Source organism: Podarcis vaucheri (assembly GCF_965113315.1).
Source record: "Podarcis vaucheri genome assembly, chromosome: 9".
Taxonomy (NCBI): domain Eukaryota; kingdom Metazoa; phylum Chordata; class Lepidosauria; order Squamata; family Lacertidae; genus Podarcis; species Podarcis vaucheri.
In genome coordinates, this window is record NC_138767.1 from 30,025,054 (window position 1) to 30,049,584 (window position 24,531).

A 24,531-nucleotide genomic window follows, 5' to 3' on the forward strand; every position below is an offset into this window, starting at 1 on the left:
AACTTGAGAGTTAGTCCCATTGAACTCAGTCAGGCTTCTGAGTAGACCTGTATATGATTGCAGTAATAGGCAACCCTGTAATACAAGCAAGCTGTTACAAAAATTAAGAACAGCAAGGGGGGTCTTTACTGTACAGTACAGTACAGTCTGACCAAAATGCGGCAGGCAGTGGAAGACAGGAGTGCCTGGCGTGCTCTGGTCCATGGGGTCACGAAGAGTCAGACACGACTAAACGACTAAACAACAACAACAGTTTCTTTCTATTGCTAGAAGAATTAGTTTCTACCTCTGAAAACCTATATTCTACCTACAATAAGAAACAATTGCTTCCAGATGTGGTCAATTAAGTTAGCATCCAATTATTGCTGCTCTGCCGCAAGATGGAAATACAATTAACTCTACTTTCAGACTTCTAAAACTCTGTAGCCAAGGGAGCAGTTCACCTTTCCTTAGTTTCAGATGTGGAAGGGGAGTGCTACAGGGTCCACAGTTTGTGTGGGGGCAGGGGAAGCATTAAATCAGAGGTGGGGAACTCCAGTCTGTGGGCCTAATTAGGCCCGGATCCTAATTTGACCTGAAAAACATTTTCCCCAAAATCACACTCACTTGTCCACTGAGGAACAGGTGGAAATGCAGTTACCAATACACAAGAGCCCTGATGCACCACTGACCAGCTGATCACTGGTGATCAAAGCATTATGCAGGGCTATTTGCAAGCCCTGCCTGTTGCTGTGAATTTCTGACATTTCTTGGGACTTCAAAGTATCTACCAATTGACATTATTCTGTCAACCAATTTGGCCTGCTGCCCAGATCCAGTTCTCCACCACTGGGTTATATAATCTCTCCCCCCCCCTGTCCCCACAGTACTAATGATCAGGATTTACCCCAGGGATGGGGAAGAGAAAAACAGATATAAAGGCAATGGTATTTAAAAAGGGAAGGGTTAAAATGGTAGACTTGATTCCTAATAAGCAGAGATAAAGGTAAAGGTAAAGGTACCCCTGCCCGAACGGGCCAGTCTTGACAGACTCTGGGGTTTGTGCGCCCATCTCACATCTATTGGCCGGGGGCCAGCGCTGTCCGGAGACACTTCCGAGTCACGTGGCCAGCGTGACAAAGCTGCATCTGGCGAGCCAGCGCAGCACACGGAACGCCGTTTACCTTCCCGCTGGTAAGCGGTACCTATTTATCTACTTGCACCCCGGGGGTGCTTTCGAACTGCTAGGTTGGCAGGCGCTGGGACCGAACGACGGGAGCGCACCCCGCCGCGGGGATTCGAACTGCCGACCTTTCGATCGGCAAGCCCTAGGCGCTTGATATAAGCAGAGATAGACCATAGCAAAGCAAATAGCTAGAGGTCATCACTGGCCAGACTGGCAGTAAAATAGGGAATTTAAAGTAGCTATTTCATTGAGTTTTCAGTTGGATTTTCTTAATCTTGAAGGGAAAAAAACCTTAATAGGGAAAACATAAAAGATACTGTACTCACAATGGTGTTAAGATGCCCCATAAAAAGTGACCACAGTGTTAGTATCTAGGATGCCAACAATAGACATATCCAGGAAAACAATAGAAATACTTAAACCAACTGACCAATCATGTCAATTCTGCCTCCCCTCCAAGAAAAATCCAACGCCCATGATGCTAACAATGGAACTTTTCACATGCATGCAGTGCTTTTTTCTAGGGGGACGTGGGGGTACACATACTCCTAAACATTTTGTGAATCTTTGTACTTTTGTCCATTTACTGTATTTCTTTCCCCCAATTTGAACTATAAAATGGTGATTTTCTTGAGTCAAAATGAGAGTACCCTTAAAACATTTTTTTAAAGAAAAAAAGCACCGCCTGCATCTGTATCACACTCCTTAGACCTTTCAGAGCCAGCTATTGGGATAACCCAAACACCAGATGAATCCCCCAGTCAGGTCACTAGATGTTGAGGGCTTCTGTTTAAGGAGATCGTGCTTTTTTGTATCTTGACCAAATATTTTCATTGCGGTTTGTTACTTTGTTTTCTTTTCCCCCTTGCTTTTCTTTTCCTTCTTATATAAATAAATAAAACACCAGACACCAAAATATACCAATTTACGGGCTAGAACCTGCAGAGTAACCGGAAAGCTACAGCTCGAGCCATTTCTCTGCGTCCCTTTCTAGGCTGAATCCTAACCCTTAGTAAAGGTAAAGGGACCCCTGACCATTAGGTCCAGTCGTGGCTGACTCTGGGGTTGCGCACTCATCTCGCTTTATTGGCCGAGGGAGCCGGCGTACAGCTTCCGGGTCATGTGGCCAGCATGACCAAGCCGCTTCTGGCAAACCAGAGCAGCACACGGAAATGCCGTTTACCTTCCCGCCGGAGCGGTACCTATTTATCTACTTGCACTGGTGTGCTTTTGAACTGCTAGGTTGGCAGGAGCAGGGACCGATCAATGGGAGCTCACCCCATTGCGGGGATTCGAACCGCGACCTTCTGATCAGCAAGCCCTAGGCTCTGTGGTTTAGACCACCGCACCACCCGCGTCCCATAACCGTTAGTACCCTGACACAGAAGCCAGTCCCATTGAGCTCAACGGGACTTACACCAAAGTGAGTACAGTGTGTCTAGGATTACATAGCCCTGTCCGAAGTAAGAGACTCTCAACGCGTCTCGCCCGCCTCAAACCTAGACAGCTCGCTTTACGGCCGCTGGAGGTCGCCCTCACAAAGAGACTCCTTTCCCCCCTCCCGTTCACGACACGCTCCTTCCATTTACGGCAAGGCTTGCCGACGTGCGTGGTGACGGCTCGCCGGCCTGCTGAGGTGGATGGGAGCTGTAGTCCCCAAGGCAAGGCCTCGTTGCTAAGCAGCGGCTTGGCCGGCGACGCTTAGGAAGCGGCGCGGTTTCTGCAGGCGTCGCATACCTTTGACGTCCTTTGTAAAGCGCGCCCGGTTAAGAACGCGGGACGGGCCTCGGGAAGGGGAAAGACCGCCGCCGCTGCCATGAAAGAGACGCCGCTGTCCAACTGCGAGAAGCGGTTCCTGCTCCGGGCTATTGAGGAGCGGAAGGTGCGAGGTGGCGGGACGTGGATGCTCCTACGCAGGATTGCGCGTGTTTATGTGCCGGGACTGGCGGGGGAGAGCGCGCCGCGTGTGGATTCCGTCCCGCGCGGGCGGGAGAGGCGCTGCCTGTGGGGACGGGAGGAGCCTCGGGAGCGTGTTGTTTAAAAGGTCATGACGCGGGAGAGAGAAGATGTTACTAGCTGTCATTAACTCGAGTGGTGAAAGAACGACTCGACCTCTGGCAATGGATGAAGCTGTATTTTAAGCTGAATAATAATAATAATACCCCCTCCCAATCTGGCTGGGCTTCCCCAGTCATTGTGGATGGCTTACAGCACATAAAAAATTGTAAAACTTTATACGTTAAAAATGTCCTGATATAGGGGTGCCTTCAGATTTTTTATTTTTTTAATTTCATATCCTGCTTTATTACTACCCAAAGGAGTCTCAATGCGGCTAGCATTCTCCTTTCCCTTCCCCCTCCACATCTTCTAAAAGTCAGGTAATTGTTTATTTCCTTGACATCTGATGGGAGGGCATTCCACATGGCAGGCGCCACTACCGAGAGGGCCCTCTACAGTGAGGGAACTTTTCGCAGTGAGGGAACCGCCAGAAGGCCCTCGGCGCTGGACCTCAGTGTCCAGGCTGGACGATGGGGGTAGAGATGCTCCTTCAGGTATACTGGGCCGAGGCCATTTAGGGCTTTAAAGGTCAGCACCAACACTTGGAATTGTGTTCAGAAACGCACTGGGAGCCAATGTAGGTCTTTCAAGACCAGTGTTATGTGGTCTCGGCTGCCGTTCCCAGTCACCAGTCTAGCAGCCGTTTTCTGGATTAGTTGTAGTTTCTGAGTCACTTTCAAAGATAGCCCCACTTAGATCGCATTGCAGTAGTCTAAGCGGGAGATAACTAGAGCAGTCTGCGGGCAGGTAGGGTCTCAGCCTGCACACCTGGTGGAGCTGGTAGACAGCTGCCCTGGACACAGAATTGACCTGCACCTCCATTGACAGCTATGAGTCCAAAATGACTCCCAGGCTGCGCACCTGGTCCTTCAGGGGCATAGTTACCCCATTTAGGACCAGGGAGCCCCCCACCTGCCCCCCATGTCCCCCCAAAAACAGTACTTCTGTTGAATTGTACATTGCCTTGGGGTGTGGAGGGCCAAAGGGCAGTTTTATAAATATTTTTAATATTTCTGGAAACTTTGCCCACCAAAAGGTGGCTACTCTAGTGTTAAGAACTGTTGGAATGTGTAGGGGAAATCTAAGCTGCATCCAGCAATTGTTGACCTTGTGCAACTGGTTCTGTACTTCTGTGGCTTACCTTCCCAATCCCACACTTCACATCTGTAACACTGCTGTGCTCTTCCTTTGTAGCGTCTGGATGGGCGACAGTGCTATGACTACAGAAACCTCCGCATTTCCTTTGGCACTGACTATGGCTGCTGTATTGTGGAGCTCGGAAAAACCAGGTATTTCAAAAGAAGGGAACACAAGTATCCAGGCATAACTGAACCACCTCACTGCCACCATTTCTGTCATGGCAGTATGCTGTGTCACTTACTTGGGGACCTACTTATTATAGCAGGCAGGAGAAAGTTGTGTATAAAAAAGCAGGGGAAAGCCAGGTGGGAGAATCCACAGCTACTCTATTTCTTCCTTCATCTGGAACTTTAGGTATAATGGGAAGGGCCATAGTTCAGTGGTAGAGCATCAGCTTTATATGCCGAAGGTCCCAAGTTCAATCTCCAGTATCTCTAGGTAGGACTGGGAAAGATGCTTGCCTGGAACTCAGGATAGCTGCTGCCACTCAGTGTAGAAAATATTGAGCTAGATGGACCAATGGTCTGACTCGGTGTAAGGCAGTTTGCTGTGTTCCCAGTGTCAATTTGTGGGTTACAACTTAGCAACACAATTGTCTCAAGGCTTGCTGTTAACTTATCCCAAGTAAATTTCACCTTGAGTCCAGATACTGGAATTTTAGAATGATTCATTGTTTGCTTTCCTGTCACATGTCAATAATTAGTAAGGTGTTAATTTTCTTTCTTTCTAAAAGCTTGTCTTTTGGGGTGACTTCTCTTTCTGCAGAGTTCTTGGGCAAGTGTCATGTGAACTTGTCGCCCCAAAGCCAAATCGTGCAACAGAGGGCATACTTTTCTTTAATCTTGAACTCTCTCCTATGGCATCACCTGCTTTTGAGCCTGGAAGGTATGTGAGTGTTCCCCCTGCTCCTTGTAATGTCAACAAGCAAAGATAATGCAAAATAATAATAATACTGTTCTAGCTTTGCATTTGTTAGGAGCTAATGCTTTGTGTCTTTGGGTTTTTTTCCATTCTAGACAATCTGAGCTGCTTATAAAACTAAATCGACTGTTAGAAAGATGTCTAAGGAACTCCAAGTGTATAGATACTGAATCTCTCTGCGTTGTTGCTGGTGAAAAGGTGTGTGATTGCATAAATTCCGACACTTTAGTCAATTATTTTTCTTTTCTATTTTGCATTATGTTTTTTGGATTGTGAACCTGTGATCAGGGATTTTTGTTCTTTCTCTCTCTTGTTGCAAGGTTCCTAGTACCTATTATGTACTTATATATATATTAAATCTTAATTACTGGTATTTGCCAGGAATGTCTTGATTTTTAGTAAACCAATGGTAGGCACTGAGTTAAATGAAACTTAAACCTAAATAAGGTTATAACTGCTGATTATTTCTAGAGATAATGTATGGTATTTGGCAAAGGTATTTTAAATGTCTGCTGAACTGTAGAAGAGACCCCAGCATTTATCTGCTAAAGTATTCAATAGCAAAATATTTATTTATTCTGTAAAAGTTTTTATATGCTATCCTGTCATAAAATATAAGGGTGGTATAGAACATTATCAAAACCTTAAAAGTTAATTAAAAAGCATTGCAAAAAGTATTGCTGGAGAATAGTTAATACTGGTTTGCTATTAATATTGGTTAGCTTTCTTTCTCCTGCAGCAGTAATGGGGAACATGTGAACCTCCCATCATCCCTGACCCTTGGGCCATGCTGGCAGAGTTTGATGGGAGTTGGAATCCAACAACATCTAGAGGGCCACAGGTTCCCGATTTCTGCTCTACAGTGACATACACTTATATTTTTAGATACTTTGCAGTGTGTGTGATCACTGATGAGAATGCCACATTCAATATTCCTGCAGAGATCTTGCCTTCCCATGTTTTTAATAGCCTCTTGGAAACCAGCAGAGCCTAGACGTGTGTCCTTATATTCACATGAGTTTTGATTCTTTATTCAAATATGTTTTCTCTAGTTTTTAATGAGATTTCTAAGGAGGCACAAGGCAAATGTATGAACAAAATATGACAGCAGGACTTTTAGGGTTATATTTCCTGAACATTAAAAAACTGAGAAGCAAAGTGAAATGCCATGCTTGTTGTTGTTATTTATTCTGAGGTCTGGCAAATTCGTGTGGACCTCCATTTGTTGAATCATAATGGAAACATTATTGATGCTGCAAGCATAGCAGCAATAGTCGCATTATGCCACTTCCGGAGGCCAGATGTATCTGTGCAAGGAGAAGAAGTAACCCTGGTAAGTTGCTTCAGTCTTGCATTCTTGACTTTCCCTTTAAGTAGAATCCTGATGGTCCATCAGTGTGAGTTACCTTTATAAAGCAAAGCAACATACTTGGGACTTCATAAGCAAGAGGACATAGTACTCAAAATCAGTTAGCACAGATTGAGTACAACCTTGAACTGATAAGAACCTAAGAAACGCCTTGTTCAGTCAGATCAGAGTCCAATGTTCTTTGCAATAATTCCTGCAGCACTAGGTGGTCTACTAATAATTGGTTTGTGGGCTGCTATCCCACTTACATATTGTCTGATTTTGGATTTGTGATAGCTGTATATTAAATACGAAATTATACATAAAACATTGGGGGATAAGAGCAGGAACCATCTATTGATTTGCTTAGCTACAAAGAGTTGATCAGGTTCAGTTGAAACTCCTCTCTAAAGCAAGTGGGGAGCTTTTAGAGGATGGGCAAGATATTCAAATATAATAAAAATATAAATCATTTAACAGTATAGCTATAAAACTATGTTCTTCTCAACTTTGAGGGCTGGAAATTTCTCTTCTTACAGTATTGAAAGCCGTGTAACCACTCAGTTTTATTCTGTAACTAGTCAGTAAGAATTCTCAGTTATGTATTTTTTGCTAAGTAAAGTATTCCTTTGTATTGGATTATTTAGTATACCCCCGAGGAGCGGGATCCCGTCCCTCTGAGTATCCACCACATGCCTATCTGTGTAAGCTTTGCTTTCTTCCAGCAAGGGTAAGTTAATCTTGTTCCATGAGCTGAAAGCAACTTGCCAGCATTTCTAGAATTCAGGCGCATAACACCAAAGAGGAACCATCGGGTGGGTTCTTGAAAGTGAGATAGTGTGCCGTCTTAATCTGAAAAATCAGTTAGTTATTGCAGTGTAATATGACTGATTTTAACGAGTGTTTTTATCAGCGTAGGTTTTAATTCACAAAAACATCTTAAACATATTCCTAACATCTTGCACATTGTATTGTTTAAATTTTCATTGATCTTCTCTTTTGGGATTAAACACTTACTGATAGTTTGTAAAATGATTGCAGGACCTACTTGTTAGTAGATCCCAGTGAACAGGAGGAACGTGTAATGGATGGTCTTCTTGTGATTGCTATGAATAAGCACCGTGAGATTTGTACAATTCAGTCCAGTGGTGGAATTATGCTGCTAAAAGATCAGGTAATATGGAAGTTTCTGAAGTTTGAGTATTAAGCTGTGGATCACACGTTATGCAGATAATTAATGTTTCACCATTGAGTAATCCATCTTCACATAAGGTCTTGATTGCATTTTGAACTGGATAGGTACTTTTAATATTATTCTGCAGAGCATGTCTGAGACAGAGTGAGAAGGAAAAGCTTGCACATTTAGGTGCCTACATGGAGATAGAAAGTTTCAAGAGGCTTGGCTTGCTAATCGTCAATTGACTATTTGAATGTAGAGACACTTCCCTGTACTGCAAATATTAAAAAGTATACAAATGAGACATTTAAACCAGGCTTGCAAAGCTTTTGCATAAAAAAACTTTTAACCTAAGAATGGCTTGACCTCTTCAAGGACAAATAATTGCTTAGACCTAAACTTGCAATTCTAACAAAGTATCACCTAATTTGAATATTGCTAAAATCATACTTTTTACTAAAGTTCAATGGAAACTATCCCATGATGCAGTCTTCCAATATTCATTTCCTACATGACTTAGTACAGTACTATTAGCTCAAAATATTGGTTTTTTCTGCTGCCCTTTTTTCTTCTTACTTGAAATAGAAGAGAGAAACCTGTAACTTCATAGAGTGAATGCTGCTGTTTATTCTTAGTATGTAAACAGACAGCCTTTTAAATCCTTTAATTAAGCTTCATTTAATCCATTTTAAAGGCTTGGTATTACTCAAAAGCCCAGTAATTCCCAGAAGTCTTGGCAGGGGGGTAGATATCTCTGAACCATGGTTTAAGGGCATGCTATCCTCAGTCTGCTCCCTTGCTATGAATTGACTATCCAGTGTCTGAAGCATAGTCATTATTGGATCTTTCCTTGCCCCAGATCTAAGAACTTGACCATACCTCATATGGAGTGAACACATGCTGTGACAAAACCTTTTAGCTTATATTTGCTTATGTCATGATATTGATCTATTTACCACAGGTTTTGAGATGCAGCAAAATAACCGGTGTTAAAGTAGCAGAAATTACAGAACTAATTCAAAAAGCCTTGGAGAATGATCAAAAAGTTAGGTTAGTATGTCACAGGTACTCACTTGCATCACCAATTTGTTCCATTTTAAATTTTCTCAATCAGACTTTGTATAAAATCTGCCTGATAGGTTTCCTGTATCAGAATAGTTGAATTGGACCATTAGTATTTACTCAGGCCATTAGAAATAGGAAATAAATAGATTAGGGCTCCAGTTACAGATAGGTAGCCATGTTGGTCTGCCATAGTCAAAATAAAAAAAAATTCCTTCCAGTAGCACCTTAAAGACCAACTAAGTTAGTTCTTGGTATGAGCTTTCGTGTGCATGCACGAAAATCTGCAAGATTTGTGTATCTGAAGTGTGTATCTGAAGTGTGTATCTGAAGTGTATTGTGAATTGTGTATCTGAATTGTGTATCTGAAGTGTGTATCTGAAGAAGTGTGCATGCACACGAAAGCTCATACCAAGAACTAACTTAGTTGGTCTTTAAGGTGCTACTGGAAGGAATTCTTTTATTTAGATTAGGGCTGTCAAGGATATTTCATTTGGCCACCAGAATAAGGGCAGGAGCCAGATGATAAGCATATATTACACCACTTATACATCAGTTACCCTGGCTACCAGTTTGTTTCTGAACTCAGCTTAAAATGTTATTGATCCCAAAGGTTAGGCCACATAGGAACCTGCCTGAACCCTGAGATTGTCAATGCTGTCCCAGCTGTCTGACCAATTCAGCCTTTTCTGTCATAGTACTGCCAAGCCCCTCCTCTTCCAGTCTATAAATAAGCTCTGAAAACATTTTATTCAGATAAGTCATATTATTCCCTCCCCACCGTACTACTCTTCTTGTGCTGATTTACTTTTGTTTTCTTGTTTGGCTGTTTTAATTGTTCTGTAACTTTGTGAGTCACTTTGATGGGAAATTTTTTTGAAAGCAGGATATAAATTGAAACAGAAGCTATATTGCTTATTTATATTTGTTTTGTAGAACATTTCAACATTATGAATGTTTATGTCAATTTGGATGTCTAAAGGAACTTTTTTGTTTGTTTTAACAGGAAAGAAGGAGGGAAATTTGGATTTGCAGAATCTATTCCCAGCCAGAAAATAACAGCTTTTAAGATAGATCAAGCCCCAATTGATACTAATGATGTACAAGAGCAAGCTGAAGAAATAATCTCAAAAGCATTTCCACCTTCCGAAGTGTATCCTTTTTATTTCCTCACATCAGTGTGTTAGGTGATTGATGTTAAGTGCTAGAGCTATTCTTTTACAATTGAATACATTTTCACAATTCTAGTTTCAATGGCAGTGCCTACACAATTTTTTATAAAAGAGTGTCCAAGAACCGCATGAAGATTCACCACAGCAGGAAAGAGCATATAGCAATCAGCGTTGTGGTTATCCCACCAAGGGAAAAGTTAACTAGATGTTGAAAAAAATCGCAAATGTCCTAAGAAGGAACCCTAGCAAAATGTTGAGGAAAAATGGTATCTGACACTTGTGCATCATATTGCTAACAACACACTGTGCTAAAGGCTATTGTGCAGAAAGGTATCAGAGTAGGTATCACTGTTCTGTGATCCTAAGTAACCCTGTTTAGGGAAGTTTTTAATGTTTAATGCTGTATTGTGTTTTTAATATTCAGTTGGGAGCCTCCCAGAGTGGCTGGGGAAACCCAGCCAGATGGGCAGGGTATAAATAATACATAAACCCAAGCAGATGGGTGGGGTATAATACATTATTATTATTATTGTTATTATTATTATTATTTATTTATTTATTATCTATACATTTTTGTCAAAAAATTATGGAGAATTTATACCATTGCTGCATTGCATGCAAGTGTTGAGGACAGACTGAAGCCTGTTTCTCCAAATATAAAAAGCAAAATGTGGTAAAAGGTCAGGTCTATCTCTGAGTCAGAAAGCCCACCAAGTCCCTCATACTATAATGAAATCTGGATAATGTCTGCATTTTGCTTAATGAACCTAGCTTGGCCAAGCCCATTTTATGGGCTTCTGGCACAGCCCAGATTGGAGAAGGACAAGAGAGTTCCTGGGGAGATTTTGAGGAATCTGAGAAGGAAGAGGAGGAAGATGAAGATGAAGTCACCCCAGATGAACCAATAACTGTAGAAGACCAGAGTATGGAAACAGGAGACACTGGTGTTCGAACCAGAAATCAGAAAGGTTGGTACCTTTAGCAGCAGTGCTTCACGAAAGATCGCAGGGTAATATCAAATGGGAAAACACAGCTTAAAAGTTGTAAATTAGTGTCTGCAGATGTTTCTGCTTTAGTGCATGCTAATTATAGGTAAGCAAGAATTCTTGGCCACAACAATAGACAGTTGAATATGCAGAGGGGACAGTTTGAATATTGTCTTGAATAAAGTCTGTTTATTGCCAACCAGGCTGGGCCAGATCCTGAGCTCATTGCCCAATGTGGGCCAGTTTCATAGCACCTGTCAGTCACATGATGTCACTGTGACATCTGATGACCTAGCTTCAAAATTGTACTCTTAAGCGCATCCACAGTATTCCCTTTCTTCTTTGCAGCCTGGCTTGAACTCAAGATGGGCTGCAAAAGGAAGATCCTTGCCAAAAGCACGTTTTGCAGGCTGATCAGCCGTGGTTGCAAGCCAGGATTAATTTGGGAGCTCAGGAGTCAAAACTAATCCCAGGAGAGTTTGCATTTGGTCCCAGATTTAAAAGGTCCTGCATATAAGTCCTGCTTTCCAAATAATTATTGAGAGAACACTTTGAGGCTCATGATGGTTCCTTTGCAGCTGTGTCTTTACCCACCCACCTAGTGTCACACCCATTGCTTGGCCTGTGGGCCAAAGATTTTGTCTGTTTTCTGCACTACGTTGCTGTTGAATCAGAAGAGTTAAAGTTTTAGCAAACTGATATTTTCCAATTACAGTGGTGCCTCGCAAGACGAAATTAATCCGTTCCGCGAGTCTCTTCGTCTTGCGGTTTTTTCGTCTTGCGAAGCACGGCTATTAGCAGCTTAGCGGCTATTAGCGGCTTAGCGGCTATTAACGGCTTAGCGGCTTTAAGAAAAAGGAAACAAACTCGCAAGACGTTTGGTCTTGCGAAGCAAGCCCATAGGGAAATTCGTCTTGCGGAACGACTCAAAAAACGGAAAACTCTTTCGTCTTGCGCGTTTTTCGTCTTGCGAGGCATTCGTCTTGCAAGGTACCATTGTAGTGGGACGGGCCCTTCCCTAAACTCACAATTAGTTAGAAACATGAAAGTCTTTGAAGTGGAGTTTTAGAGTTGGAAGGAGAGCAGTTGTTTTTAGGATTGTAGTTGGGGATGATGTGGCCTGGAGGGAAAATAGTTGCAGGCTGTAAGCATTGGCAAGCTGGAGAGAAAAGTGGCAGGCTGTTAAGCACATCAAGCTATGCAGAGGGACAGAGGGACATGACTGACTTCTGCTGGCATCCAAGGCTGTGGCCGTGAGAGAGGCAATAACCTTTTGGAGTGTTAATGCTTTGAACCCCTCGCATCGTATGCTCAGGTTGTATATATGTGTATATAAGTCATATATCCTAAAGATGCTACAGGAGACAGACCCTGGGTTCTGGAACCCCTGGAATCTCATGCCATTCAGAGATTGGTGTGGCATGTAACACAATTCAGGATTAACTGTGGTGCCAACACACACATTTCAGTTGCCATCAGCCTGAAATGGCACACCCTTTCTGCACTTCTGCTACAGCATATCGTTTATCATGTTCCAGATGAAAACCATGTACCAATGAATAATTCTCTTACATTTTTAAGATGAGACAATCGTGTTGTCTGACAGTGAAGAGGAAGATGTTGTTATCCTGGAGCCAGAAATTGCACTCAGCAGGTAATCACAAGGACATTTTCCTGTTTCTGTAGCTGGCTGTGTTTGACTGAGACTTACTGGTAGTATGGAAGGGGATTCAGATCAGCTTGGCTGCTTTGAACCACATGGAGCATGGTCAGGAATCCACACGTTGCTTGTGAGCAAGGCACTTAGCACTGCTCCCCACCCTGGCGGTCTTACTTCCACTAGTTTTATTGAACAGATGAGAAATTGGAGTCACTTCTGAGCAGTGTTCAAATTGCAGGACGAAATGCTCACCCTAGTCCATAGCATATCTGTAACTCAGGTGGGATATAAAATAGGGGTCAGTGAGGCATAAAAAAACTAATGGATTAAAAAAACCAAATAGCTCTGTATTCAGAGATGTTCCTTTAAGATGAACATGAAGAAAGGTAAGAGTTTGAGGCTGCAGTACCCCAAAGATACTGTATGTTGATGGAGTGGAAGCTTGCATGTACGACAGCAAATAGTTATGGGCAGGATTGCTGCAGACCTACTAAGTTGCTCAAATTGTTACTAAGCTGCTTCTAAGTTGTGCCTTTGGAGGAAAGAGGCCCAAAATCCACAGAATGAATAAATGTGTTTTGTATCTAGGCCACATGATCTAAACAAAATAAGTTCATTTTAACTGAAAGTTAGCTATGGATTCAAAGAGAAGTTTTTGTATCTGACTCAGGAAAATATATTGGTGTTCTGGATGTGTCTAAGCTTTTCCACCTTGTGAAATGTTTACTTAAAATTTTATGCTAAGGGGGAAGAAAAGGGTATATGTCTATATTTTTATGTGCTTAGCTGGAACTTGAAATAAAAGAAATCTAAATATTGCATTATAATTGTTATTTTTTTACCCATGTAATGCAAGTTAAAGGTGAATTCTGAACCCAGGGAACAAGTTCATACATCTCTTCTATAGTTCTAGACCCATACTCTTCCACTACAGAAATGTATTGGTCATAGCCAAAGTCTCATGGACATTGAATTGTCTATTGTGTATGAGCAGGTTTAAAACCTTAAGGCTGGGTAGTGCCCAATAGCAGTTTCTGAAACTGGGGGTGGTGGAGAGAGCATGCACATAAGGGTTCAGTACTGTGCATTTCTATATATGTTAAGTGATGAGTGCAGCTTATTCCCTATAAACATGCCTGTGGTAAGGAGTACAGCCTTCATAGCTGTTTTCAGATACAATGCTAATCTTTTAGAGACCTGGGCTCATCCACCATTTCATTTGCCCCATTGCTTCCTTCCCCTCAGGAAAACCCACAGTTCACACTGAATTGGAACAAATGGCAGTTGGATTTTTCGTGGATTGCTGTTTGTTCCATCTGAGCACCAGAGTGTGGTTTTTCCAGGGGAAAGGCAAAACCACTCTGTGGAAGTGCAAATGAGAACATATTTTGTATAATTGAAAGTTAATATAGTGTAGTTTGATGAAATGGACAGACTACTGGATTTTGCTGTAACTTCCCTGCTTTTCTTCCCTACAGACCTGAGTCTTCCCCAAAGCAGGACATCAATAAAAAAACAGCTGGCAAAAAGAAGAAAAAAGCTGTTTGAAGTTTTATTGTTTATATTAAACTTGCTTGCTCTGTATTCTGTAACTTAGTGTGTATGTGCACATGCAAGGAATTGTCATGGTGTGTTCACTTGCCTAAGTGCAGTATCTTTTTCAAATAAAGTTTAGGCAGAACTGGACTAGGGCTCTATTCTGTGTAGCTCTTTGCTAGAGGAAAAGGTTGTGCGGATCTGACCGGTTACTTGATTTCTGCTTTCTGTTCACAGGGTAATGGCAAAAGATCATCTTTCCTCCTCTTTGACACCCAAACCTTTAGGTCACAGTTTTAAAAGTGACATTTTTAGAAATACAGTGGTGCCTCGCAAGACAAAAATAATCCGTTCCGCGAGTCTCTTCGTCTAGCGGTTTTTTCGTCTTGCGAAGCAACCCTATTAGTGGCTTAGCACTATTAGCGGTTTAGCGGCTATTAAAGGCTTAGTGGCTTAGAAAAAAGGGGGGAGCGAAAAAAATTGCAAGACTTGCAAGATGTTTTCGTCTTGCGAAGCAAGCCCATAGGGAAATTTCGTCTTAAGAAGCACATCGAAAAACGGAAAACCCTTTCATCTAGCGGGTTTTTCATCTTGCGAGGCATTCGTCTTGCGGGGCACCACTGTAGCCCTATAAAATGGTATTGAACTTGAGAAGGTCCTATGGAGCGCTTATATTGAAAATAGGTTAACACAAAGGCAGACAAGTCCTCTTTCAGGATTTTATTGACCAGCTTCAAGATGGTTTACACATAGGTCTTTACATGCAATTGGTTTGCTGTGAGCACACGTGAAGCAGTATTCTATCTTACAGAAAATCCTACTTAAATATGAATATAAAAGTTAGCCACCCTTACAAATATAGAAAACCTTTCAAACCAGGGTTTAGTTTGTACAGCAGACCCACTACTTCCACCCTGTATCAATACATATCACATTTGAACAACTACCCAAGCCTAGGACCTTTGCTAGCTGCAGCTGGGTTGCAGAGCAGTATGCATGAGTTGAGATCACTGTTCAGCACTGCGACCTCTAGCACCAAATCCATGGCCTTTACGTCTGAAGGTTATAGTTTGGCATGCTCAAATAGGCAACACATTAAGTAGTTTCAATTTGTGACCTCAGAGTACAAGCCAAGACAGTTTTCAGACAGCAATAGCTGTCTATATAGCCTTCCTGTCACAAAAATGCTATTTCTTGCCCTTGTTTTCAAGACTCCCTTTCTGTGGGTTAGAGTGAAAATCATTAATGCAGCGTTTTATAAGCTACTGTAGCAGCATGAACTTAAGTGGCACTACTGCCACCAGCAGGCACAAACATCTAATAACCAGTCAACATTCTTAATGGCTACTCAGAACTGTAAAAAGTAGCGTCACTCTTAAATTATGTTAAGCATTAGTTGACTTTCCCAAATATACTGTTGCAACTTAATTGTATATAGGAGTCTGAATAGACTGAACCTTCCTTCGTATTAGTATTTCAAGTATGCAGACAGACTCTATTGAATTTTCTTGATTTGATATTTAGAGTCAGAATCCCTACTTACATGCTCTTATTTTTTAAAAAAGGGTCAGCAGTACTTAAGTGGTTGACCTGCATGGTTTAAGTCTGTTTCAACAGAACTTTTAAAGGCGCGTCACCTAAGTATTTAGAACAAGATTGCATGTACAAAAGTTTACATTAAAACATTATAAAAGTAGAAAACTTCACAATTTTCTATGGTAATATACCAGAGTGATTGAAGTCTAAATAAAAGTTTAAAACTGTACAGTTGCTATTACAGGTAATATACACCTTTGAGATGTCAAGTTTGATTGTTATGATAAGATTAGTGTCTCTGGCGGGTCAATGAGCGATACTGCATGGTACCTGAAAAAGATAAGTTAGACAAACACTTAACTTCTGCTCTCCAGCACAGTATTTATATTCCATCAACTGTATTTGTATAGAAAATGACAATATATTCTAATGCAGCAGCAGTCAACATGGTGCCTTCCCTGCCGATATTAAACTACAGCTTCTTTAATCCCCAACGATTGCCTGTGCTGGGTGGGGCTGTTCCGTGTTTAAGTGAACAAGATCCGAGGGCATCATGTTTGCCACCCCTGTTCTAGTGTACCCCCAACTCTTTAGACAAAAAGCATAGGAAAGAGTCTTACTTTACAGCCTTGTATTTCTCTCGTATAGACTGTTGCGTATGCTGTGCCGCTGTCTGGTAGGTCTTGTGGAGGTCCAATATACAAGGCTTAAGACTTTCAATTGTGTATCCCGTAACTTCAGCAAGAGAGTCAGTCTGCCAAGGAAATTGTCAGATGGTTATTCAACTCTGCCTTTCAGCATTATTGCTGGAACACTGCTCCTATTTTCTTAGGCTTTGTCCTGAATCTGAAATTTGGCATTATCAAAGGAAGAGTTGGGGTTGACATGGGATGAACTGTAGGGAAAGATTTTTTAAAAGCATAGTAGGGAAGACAGTTCTTTCTCTACTTTTGTGGATTTATCTCCATGGCACATACAAGCAAATCTGATTACTAGATTAAATGGCAGAAGAGAGCAAAGTCTGTTGTGTTAAGAGAGCCTGAAGATGATAGTAGTCCCGTTGTTTATTGCCTAAAGAACCTAGGCATGCTATGCACGCAAGTGTCCCAGAAGAGATTATCCTTTTCAGTACCCTTAAGACCAGAATTTGCCCCGGGGTGCCTGTATGGTTGTAGACGGTGGAACGTCATTTAAATTTAATGAAGGAATAGCATCAATGCTAATCATGGGTCAAATACTTGAGCATTCGGGGAGGGGGAATTTAAAAAATGGGGGCAAGGGACACAGAGGTAGGTTGTACAGAAAGTGTCATACTTAGAAGTACAGAGCAGTTAGATATTATGGCCTATGAATCCTTGTGTGCACATTTTGCAGACTTTCATTTGAACCTCCCAAGTAACAACTGTGGAATTGGATCATTGAAAGTGCCCAGCAATCGTTACAGGCCACCAAGCAACATACTAAATACCACTGATACTGTGTTCCTATGTGCCTCAAGGCGAAACACCTACTCATCTTCTCCAGTAATGTCAACTGAATGTCATACACTGCCCCATAACAGTTAACTTTCAAGGCAGTTTGAAAGAGAATACATCATAGCAAAAATAGAAACAAAGCCTCTAAAGTTTCAAGATACAAGGCTGGGAAAAATCAAGGTTTTTGCCTGGTGCTGGGAAAGAATGTAGGTAACCAGGCAAGTCTTCACAATTTTCCAGGCAGGGCCCCATAACCCTGGTGGCCGCCTTCCGACTTGCCTGACCTGATGGCCAGAGGATACAGAAGAGGGCATCTGATCTCAGTGTACAGGCAGGCTGAGGTGCAGGTAGACCCTTTGACGCTCCAATATGTGTGTTAAGGCAAGTATTATACATACCCAAGTTTTTCCAGAAATAGTATAGTTTGCTGTATGAAATGCTGCGGCAGCAATTACTGATGGCAAATATTTCAGGTATGTCTCAGCATCAATTAAACTCAGTTCTCCCAAGTACTGTAGAGAGAGAGAAAACATGCTTAAACCTGGCCCGCTGCTTTTTTGTCGTACAGAAGCTGCACTTTCAAAACAGGCAAACAAACTGTCTCTGTACATTAACAGACTAACAAGCTGTGAGTGGCATTGGCTAAACCAAGCCAGCCCCTTCCTGTCCTACACCACACAAGTACATGGAAATTGTGCCCTTCAAGTAGCACAAACGCTTCTAATAAGCACCTTGAAAATACGCCATTCAGTTGGACTCATGCTATGCCCTCTAGCCACATTAGCTGGAGAAAGTTTTACCCCCCTGCCAATGATGGTTAAGAGTTGGGATTGTTCAATCGGTACAGCATAAGACTCTTAATCATAGGGTTGATTCCTGCCTTGTAGGGGATTGGACTAGATGACCCTCGTGGTCCCATCTATGGTTCTAACACATGCCTCAAACAAAGCTCTTCCTTAAGAGAAGGCACCTGGTTCCCACAGGAACTGAAGGAAAACCCAAAACCTTATGTGCAGAACCAACACTTACCGTTGCCAGGTTTTCCACTTGGGAGCTAGCTGGCTGATGCAAGAAGTATTGAGAAAGGAACTGGTTTATAGTAGGCGCTGCCAGATCAAATGAAAGGACTTTCAGAACTAAGTGCTCCATCCTGAGGACTTGTTTCTTTGTGTAAGTGTCATCTGTGATATATACAAATTCTGCTACTTCAGGAGGGTAGATTTCTTCAAACTTTCTAGGGTAGAAGGAAAGCACTGCTGTAAGCCTCCAGCTGCATTTGTCTCCATCCCTTGTACCATTTCATCCCAAAGTATGCATTAGGATAAGCAATGTATCCAGTAAAGATGCTGTTTGTTTTTATCCTACTTTGTATACTCTGCCCTCCAAGCACTTTGCTGCAACCAGCTTGGGAACTCTCATAAGTAGAGATGGTCCCTGGTTTATATGGTGTATGCATCAGGCAATGGTGTAGAACACCAACAAGTTGCAGTAGCATCTTAAAAAGATTTGTAGACCCAAATGTTTATAGCTCAAGATTTGTATTCAAAGAGCAATGCACTGGATTCGTGTTTTTAAGCACAGACTGCACTCCCTCTGAAAGAGGAGGCATGCAGTTTGGAGTGCTCATTGACCAGACTTTGTCACTCAATGCTCAGGTGGCCTCAATGGCTAGGAGCACCTTTTACCACCTTCAGTTGGTAACACACCTAATGCCATTCCCAGACTGAGACAGCTTTGCTGCTTGGCATGCTAACCTCAGGTCTGAAATACTGCAATTGACTATGTTGGGTTTCCCCTGGGCTTAACTCAGAAGCAGCAACTGGTACAGAATGCAGCAAGCAGCTAGGTTGTTGACTGAGGTACAATAAGCCCAGAACTTATCCGGGGGTTACAATCTGGGGATTATACCTAAAGCCAGAATTGTGGATAGTCAGAACACATTGGGTTCAGTGGCAGGTGAGATTGGCAGTCATTTTTATCAGAACCCCCTCCCTTTTATTTGCCATGCACGTAAAGCTGAATGCACAGAAGTTAAATATATGTATACTGCAGGCTTACTGTATTCCACCAATACCATATAACACCTCTCCTAAGCGAGCTGCACAGGCTGCCAATATTCTACCAGAAACAGTTCAGGGTATTGCTTTTAGCATTTAAAGTCCAAAACAACTTGAGACCAGGTAACCAAAGGGAACAACCCTCCCCATATACCCATGCCTGGCAACTCTACCACTCAGATGGGCAGCAAGAATACAGTGGTGCCTCGCAAGACGAAAAGAATCCGTTCCGCGATTCTTGTCTAGCGGTTTTTTCGTCTTGCGAAGCAAGCCCATTGATTAGCGCTACAGCGGTCTAGCGGCTTTCCGTGATCAGCTGTTAAGCGGGTTTTTCAGCAGAACAGCTGATAGGCGGCTTAGGAAAAGGAGGGGAGCGAAAAAAAAACCGCGGGGACGCGCAAGATTTTTTCGTCTTGCGAAGCAACCCCATAGGGAAATTCGTTTTGCGAAGCGCCTCCAAAACGGAAAACCCTTTCGTCTAGCGGGTTTTCCGTCTTGCGAGGCGTTCGTCTTGCGGGGCACCACTGTACTGTGCCACTCCAGCCGAAATTAGACACACACCCAGAATCATGTTTAGATGTCTATAGACTTTCCCAGAGGTGTGACAAAATGATTTATGGAACAGTAATTCTAGCAATAGCTTTTACAATTTGTATTTTATTCTTTTCTTGTACACTGCTTTAATGGCCTCAGGCTGTGAAAGAATTTACACATTTGTAAAACAATAAGCACATTTCAGCAGTACTTTGCCCAGATACATATTTCCGATATGGGTGTCAGCACTGTACCTGGGAAGTGTTGAATGATTTTACCTGTCTATGGATTCCCAGAATTGGGAGATATTGGTTTTTATGAGACAAAACATAATATTCCAAAGTAAAACAAATATAGAATACAATGGATATTAAATTTACTTACGATGCCAACAGCATGGCAGCAGTTCCCAGAAGTTGAAGTTTCCCTCTTAGCACTGACATTGAGGACAGAAACCTGTCAATGTAGTTTACCGCCAAGTGCAAAGTTTCATTTTGGAGCTTGTACTCTTCACCAACCTCCACTAGCCAGTCCACAAGAATAGCCCGCATATTGTTTGTGATGTCTGGCTGCTTCTTCATGTAACCTGCTTTGGGCTTGCATTTCACCTATAAAGAGGTCATTGTTAATTATTTCCTGCCACTTTTTGATGGGCTTTGGGATGCTATGCAATTTGATTTTCTGCTGGGAGACTGCAGGCACGCTTTACAACACTGGGTTGGGGGAGTCATCAGGTCACCACTGTTTTGCCCCAGTTTAAGTTTTTGAAAAACAGGGAACCTATATTTTAAAGTCACTTGCTCACAATTGATGGGGAGCCATCTGTGTGAGCAGATAACAAATTGAAAAAGGACAGTTATCCTGTTTGGATGCATTGGTTCAGAGCTCCTTTCGATATTAAAAAAGTGGTCAGGCCTATTTGCTATTAGATGCAAGTTTCCAAGAAATATGCTGCCCAAGTAGCCTGGAGAGTCAACACATTGTGTTGTAAATCAAACTGAAACAAATATGCCTCATATCTGAATTAGCACTTCTACTTGTGCTCACAACTGATCCAGTTCCTTGCCAAGTTCATGCCAGCATGGTTTTATGACTGCAAGCCTCAATTTTTCCTTTCTACAATCAAGAGAGCTAACCAAGAGATAAATGTTAACACTCACAATAGTAGCTATCCATTCTCCAGTCAACTGGCCCCCATCACCCACCAGCTTTTTATACAGCATCTAAGTCAATTGTCTGCAATTGCTATCACACCAGACAAGTGGCAAATAGCAAAGATAGATGCAATATTCACTTAGAATAGATTAAAGGAGTGGTGACAGGGCACACAAGCCAGAATTGTATTACATAGGGGGACTTGAGATTCTTTGACCTAGTATGCATTTTACAAGGGAACCCAGCAGAATTGCGACAGCCAAACCCTTCATATGAACATCCCAAGATAATCATCTCTGTGCAGTTAGAAGGGACCCAAACTCAATTAGGTAGAATTCCTCCCTCCAAAAATAAAATGTCTAAGCTGTATTCTCACCTCCATTTCCCTAAGATATTTATAGATATCTTCAATGTAGTCTGGTACATGGTTAACATTAATTCTCTGCTCCGTTTCTTGGACTATTGACATATCCATAACACTTGGAGATCCTAAAATGCAAAATATAGGGCAATGTAAAACAGTTTTCATTCTTATGAAGCAACAATTTAAGGTCAACAGTGAATGCTATAAAGCAGGCACATCCAACTCCCAAGAGACTGCAATCTGCTCCCACCATAAAAAACTGGCAGTGATCTACCCATTGGATTGATCCTTTTGGGGAGGATTGATCAGTTGTTGAGCTTCTTTTGTGGGGGGGGGGGGCGATTGATCAGGATCACGTGATTGACCAGGGACCCCCTGTGATCGACCAGGAGATTGCGAGCGGCCAGTTGGACACGCCTGCTATAAAGCAACTGAAGGTTTAGTTCTTTCAAGTCCAGAGTAGTCCTTGCTTGTGTGCCTAAGTTTTATGATTTAATAAATTAACTTGCGAACATTTCAGAATAACTGTTTCCCTTTTTTTAAAAAAACAGCGGGGACAGCTGGGTCAGCACGGCATGAGACTTTTCATCTCAGGGTTGTGGGTTTGAGCCCCACATTAGGCAAAAAGATTCCTGAATTGTAGGGGTTGGACTAGATGACCCTTATGGCCCCTTCCAAGTCTATGATTCTATGCCCCTAGTAGCAAATATAACCATGTCCACTACTCCTTTACTCTGGAAGACTAATCTGTGTTGGGACACCTGGAATGCACCCCCATATGACTAAAAGCCAGGATTCCTTTAAACTTTGGGCTATTCTTACCTTCACCGAAGCTCAGATCCATTGGGTTATCTATAGGTGTCAGAGGTTTCCTGATTCCCATTGAAGCGACTGCCGTCTTCAAGCCTAGGGCCTCTTCACTTGAAGACATCCTTCTCGACATCATACGTTTTTTCTGCCTGGTGACATCAGGCTCATCCATATGGATGGTAAAAGCGGGCTGCTTATTCCCCATTTTGCCCAGGGGAACATCGAGGCAGTTTTCATCATTGGTACTCCATGGAATTTGGCTGAGGGAAGCCTGTAACACCAAGTTCACTGTTAGCAATCATGCACCCAATACCTGACAATGGCCTTTGAAAACTTTTCCACTGATAGAACTCAATTTTCTTTTCTTTTTGAAATAAAACCCTGAGCAGTGTAGCAGTTCAAGGATGAGAGACTGAGATCCCCAGGTTCAACAGGAAGGCAGAAAACAGTGCCGTCACTATTTCCCATACTCACAGGAGAGAAGCGAAGGTTGAGTACCCTGACCTCCTTGGGGAAAGCGTGGGATATACTTGTAGCGTGAACCAAGATGCCCTGCGGGTGTGTCCCCATGATGAGAGGCCACGCTGCGGCTGCATGTCGCGTCCGCCTCGGAACGAAGCGGGAGGCGATGCTCGTATGCATCATGCACCGAAACCATCGGCGAGGGCAGGGCGGCCAGAGGCGCGCCGCCCAAATTGGCGCCCTCCCTCCGGGCGCTCTTTCTGGGACCCGCCCGCGGGGAGCGCCCCCTGCAGCTCTCCCGCCACTGAGCCCCGAAGGGAAGCTGCTCTCGCTTGCACGAGCAGCAGCAGCAGCAAGGTGGGCGCCCAGAGGTTGGGGTGGGGGCCATCCCACCCCTCTCCTCCCCCCCCTACCCCGAATGCAAGGAGCATCTCCGCCGCCTCCTTCTCTTTTCTGCCCCGAGCTCTAAGATGGCGGATGCGGGGTCTGGGGCAGCTCCGACCGGCCCAGGGACGCGGGAAACGGCTCCCCTTCCCCTCCGGCCCTTTACCTGCGGCTGGGCGAGGGGCTCCCGGTTGGGCCGCAGCAGCCCCAGAGCGACCCGCGTCCCCAGCGCAGCGCCCGCCAGCCGAGGGTCGCCCTTGACTCCCGGAGGCACGTTCTCCTGGTTCTCCCGAGCCAGGGAGGCGGCGGCGGCGGCGGCTCCCGTCAGCATGGCGATAAGCGCGGCGGTGGCGGCGGCGGCGACTGCAGAACCGGGGAGCCTCGAGCCGAGCTGCTCTGAACGGACGCTCGCTCGGCGGCTTCGCTCTCGTTCTCTTTCGGGCCCGCTCCGCTTTCGCCGTTCAAGTAGCCCGCGACGATTGAATCCGCCAATGGCGAAGCGGCTGCCCTCGACGTCACGTCGCGGCACGGAAGCTGGCGAGGGTCAAACAGCCGCAAGACGCGCTGGGAGGCGGGGCTTGGAAGCTCCGCCCGCGGAGATGCTGTTGCTGTTGCTGATCGACGGGACGGCCGCTCAGGGGGCGAATAAGGACACCTTCGAGCTTTAGGTTTAATTCGTACGCAGAGGATTCTGCGAAGGGTCACCTCTCTCTCAACGTCCCTGATTTTAAATGTCCTCGCGTAAGATCCCTGCCTGGAAACTTGGGAGGGCAGGAACAGCACGAAACGCCTCGGCACAAGACACACGGCCATATTTATTTATTGTCTATTTATTTATGCTTAATCAAGAACTTGTGGTTCAGATTGCTTTTCCGCATCGCAGTACCTTTAGACTGAGAGCACAGACCGTGCCTGCAGCTTACGCGGAGTTAAGTTCCACCGGTCGCAGCTAAAACCAAATTCGTGCAAAATAAATCTTTTCTTTCTACCACTTGGAGGAAGACTCTCTTTTGGAGCCTCTCTCAAATAACAAACATTTGCACACCTCATTCTCATATTTGTCATGTTTAAGATTGATAAGACCCAACATGGTTTCCCTAGATTAAAATTTTGAAGCAAGCTTGTAATTTAAAAACTATGTGCACCTAAGAACATAGTCTGTGGATGCTGAAGCCAATGTAAACACAAACCCTTCAAATATTTCTAAACCTTTGAGTACATCTCTTATTCATTTATAGAGAAACTAAGATCTCTAATGCATGGGCTCTCATGCTGAGTTATTATTATATCTACTGCCTTCTGAGCACCATTAAGTTTACGGTTTCATGTTCTGCCTTTAGGTTATAGTTTAACAACACAAATTTGATGTGCTCAGCTCTCCCTAATGGTTCACACCCTGATTTTGTTGAAGGATCCCTGAGGTGGCCGCTGTGCCCTGGGTTTCAGGTGGTGGGCCTAAGCCACCCACAAAAAGTTACAACGGTCTCACAGTTTGGACTTGGAAAGAACATTTTGCCCCTTTAATATTT

The 24,531-nt window shown here is 43.4% G+C and overlaps 2 protein-coding genes and 1 long non-coding RNA gene across 4 annotated transcripts; 1 reads left to right on the forward strand and 2 right to left on the reverse strand.

The window, feature by feature from the left end:
* Positions 1-2,806: 2,806 nt before the first annotated feature.
* On the forward strand, positions 2,807-14,375 carry EXOSC9 (exosome component 9). Of its 2 annotated transcripts, none has more exons than XM_082237014.1 (12): positions 2,807-3,047; positions 4,418-4,512; positions 5,129-5,248; positions 5,380-5,482; positions 6,480-6,617; positions 7,280-7,362; positions 7,674-7,806; positions 8,771-8,859; positions 9,878-10,024; positions 10,815-11,011; positions 12,611-12,683; positions 14,168-14,375. In XM_082237014.1, the coding sequence occupies exons 1-12, from the start codon at positions 2,982-2,984 to the stop codon at positions 14,235-14,237; spliced, it is 1,314 nt and encodes a 437-aa protein (XP_082093140.1). In that variant the 5' UTR covers positions 2,807-2,981; the 3' UTR covers positions 14,238-14,375. The 2 variants fall into 2 exon arrangements, 1 of the variants encoding a protein (XP_082093140.1); XR_014223147.1 differs by having other exon boundaries at positions 2,808-3,047; positions 10,815-11,052; positions 14,168-14,273.
* On the reverse strand, positions 5,534-6,473 carry LOC309540367. The gene is made up of 2 exons (XR_014223223.1): positions 5,627-6,473; positions 5,534-5,593 (listed from the first exon to the last, which is right to left on the reverse strand). It is a non-coding gene; the product is annotated as an uncharacterized lncRNA (long non-coding RNA).
* A 555-nt stretch (positions 14,376-14,930) lies between the features above and the next one.
* Positions 14,931-23,489, reverse strand: CCNA2 (cyclin A2). Its single transcript, XM_082238454.1, has 8 exons — positions 23,169-23,489; positions 22,169-22,427; positions 21,359-21,471; positions 20,212-20,435; positions 18,266-18,470; positions 17,635-17,748; positions 16,382-16,515; positions 14,931-16,091 (listed from the first exon to the last, which is right to left on the reverse strand). Exons 1-8 carry the CDS (start codon positions 23,331-23,333, stop codon positions 16,040-16,042), a joined length of 1,266 nt encoding a protein of 421 aa, XP_082094580.1. The 5' UTR covers positions 23,334-23,489; the 3' UTR covers positions 14,931-16,039.
* Positions 23,490-24,531: the final 1,042 nt, after the last annotated feature.